Below are 2,743 nucleotides of genomic sequence, written 5' to 3'. Positions count from 1 at the left end.
TGATGATATCTGCTATTTTGATGGAATAAGCGAGTGTCCAGAGAAGTACCCTGTACCCTGTCCTTCTAAGCACGTGACCACGGCGGCTCCGCCTTCTACCACTACTCCGTGCCCGACACAGCCTCCTACCACTTCACCCTGTCCGACACAGCCTCCTACTACTACACCGTGCCCGACACAGCCTCCTACTACTACACCGTGTCCGACACAGCCTCCTACTACTACACCCAGTCCGACACAGCCTCCTACTACTACACCGTGTCCGACACAGCCTCCTACTACTACACCCTGTCCGACACAGCCTCCTACTACTACACCGTGTCCGACACAGCCTCCTACTACTACACCCTGTCCGACACAGCCTCCTACTACTACACCGTGTCCGACACAGCCTCCTACTACTACACCCTGTCCGACACAGCCTCCTACTACTACACCGTGTCCGACACAGCCTCCTACCACTACCCCATATCCTACAACTACAAAAACTACTACGACCACCACAAAGATGACTACGACTACGTCCAGTAGTACATACCCACCATGCCCGACTACCACTACTCCAAGTCCCACTTACCCGACAACTACTCCATGTCCCACTTACCCGACAACTACTCCATGTCCTACGTGGGCGGCAAAAAAGTCATATCCGACTCCTTACTGAGTCCCATTCTTCCTCGAGGATATTCGGTAAGATTCCCTAGCCGCATTTATCTTCATTCTGAGTTTTCAAGCTATACGATTGGCTGAGTTTGCCCAAGGACATGGGCTGACCGCCTTTGAAGGTTCGCGTAGTAGCTTATTTTGCGGCGAAGGCTCGGAAGTTCCCCTCTTACTACACGGGTCTTCTCAAAGATACAGTTCGGCTTGCGTTCCTTTAAGATGAAACTGAGATCTATGTCGCGAGTGATGGCAGTTGTGGCATATCGGCCCCATGGACTATGGGCCAAGTGATATCGAACATTTTAGCCGCGAACGAAGATGCGTCTCATAGTGCACCCATGAAATTATCATGTTCGCGCCCCCTTTTGAGCGTCAGATAGTTCCTTACCATTAATATAAATATTGAGTCATCAGTTCAAGTGAAGTGTCTGAGGTTGAAATGAAAAACTTGTGGCGATACGCACAAACACCCAATGCATGACAAAGTCGTTACAACACACGACTGCACGGTGTAGTCCACACTACTTCCTGAAGGAAGTCCTGTAATTCCTAATTTGAAGGGGGATGTCTGATGATTAGATAACTACACTAACCGCACCCGTTGTCTTGAAGGAGTAGCATCTCCGCGGCGAGTGATGAGTAACGCGCGCTCAGGTCCACGAACCAATAATACCGCGGGGAAATGTAATCGTACTATTAGAGAAAAATGACAGAGAAAAGGAGAACCCTTCGAGGACATGCCTCATATTTCAAGAATGCTTCGAAGTTTGCTCTTCTATTGGAAGCTGATCTCGAAGGGATTACTGTGTAGGGCTCCTGAAACGTGGGAGACTATTGAAGGCCACGAGCTGGATGAAGTCTGGATATGTATGAGGAACACAGACATGAAGGTACTTGAGGATGAATCCATAGTGCTCTTGAGTTCCCAGGTACACAACACGTGGTGCCCAGATAATGGTCAATGGTCAAGGAGAGAACCCCGCTGAGGATAACCAGAACGGTCCTGATGGTGGCTTACTGAAGATCAACATGTGCGAGAAGATGAGGAGCAACGGAGTTTACAAGAAGGTGAAGAGCAACAACGTCAACATGAAGGAGAGAGAAGAGGCCTACAAGAAGCGGACAACTTAGGACAAGACCTATCATTGATAGGCTATCAATGGAGCAGCAGAGAGTCAGAAAGCTGGATGAGAACGTCCAATCTCAGTTGATAGAGCTACAAAATGAGATATTGCAAATGAAGAATAGCAGTACTAGTGCATATTCGGAAATGGGAAGGGCGATAGCCATTACTAAAGCTATTGTCCCGTATAACCCGAAATCTCAGACTTTTTAGGAGTGGCGATCGAAATTTGAGGGTCAAGCACGACTACTAAGATTGCCTTATCGGGAAATCCTTGAATTTATGGGGCTTTGTCTCACAGATAAACCATGGGAGGTATACATTAGAAGACTAAATCACGATCCTAATGAGACCCCTGATAGGACGCACTATGGGACCCCAAGCATGCGTTTAATACGTTCAACGTATTACGTTGTGATACAGTTGGATCATTGAAGTATATGCGGAAAGATAATGATGTACAAGGGAGTGATGCTTGTGTGATAGTAGGAGAAAAAAGTGCAGTTATAGAAGAGAGTGACTTCACAGCTATAAGACATGAATGGAGTGTTCGATGGAAATGGATTAATGGTGAATCATCTGACAAAGTCATTCGTGTACCTTTCTGTAGACAACAACTACAAGGATTAGATAAACAACAGACGCGCATGTTCAAAGATGACATAGAATTGTGGATAATACAGAAATATATTAAACTATGTAAACCAGATTTTCCTCAAACAACTTACACAATAATACCACAAATTCAATTACATAGATTAACAACTCCAATACGTCCAGTATTGAACTTGAAACAACTCAACATGTTAATTAAGAGCAGACCAAATGAACAATCAGATCCATTGGCATGCGGAGCAACATTAAGAAAGTGGCGACGCAAGTATACGACGAGCACATATTTGATAGATATACAGAAAGCATATTTACAGGTGAAAATAGATGAAGATTTACAGCCTT

The 2,743-nt window shown here is 45.6% G+C and overlaps 1 protein-coding gene across 1 annotated transcript; it reads left to right on the top strand.

Annotated features, from left to right (window-relative positions):
* Positions 1-1,418: 1,418 nt before the first annotated feature.
* Positions 1,419-1,794, top strand: Pmar_PMAR010697 (hypothetical protein; the record flags this gene model as incomplete). The annotated part of the gene is made up of 2 exons (XM_002778707.1): positions 1,419-1,553; positions 1,615-1,794. 2 exons carry the CDS (start codon positions 1,419-1,421, stop codon positions 1,792-1,794), a joined length of 315 nt encoding a protein of 104 aa, XP_002778753.1.
* Between the last annotated feature and the right edge of the window lie 949 nt (positions 1,795-2,743).

The sequence above is a fragment of the Perkinsus marinus genome, assembly GCF_000006405.1.
Source record: "Perkinsus marinus ATCC 50983 genomic scaffold scf_1104296948432, whole genome shotgun sequence".
NCBI lineage: Eukaryota > Perkinsozoa > Perkinsida > Perkinsidae > Perkinsus > Perkinsus marinus.
The sequence above is the reverse complement of the archived record's forward strand: the minus strand, read 5'-3'. Positions and strand labels throughout refer to the sequence as shown.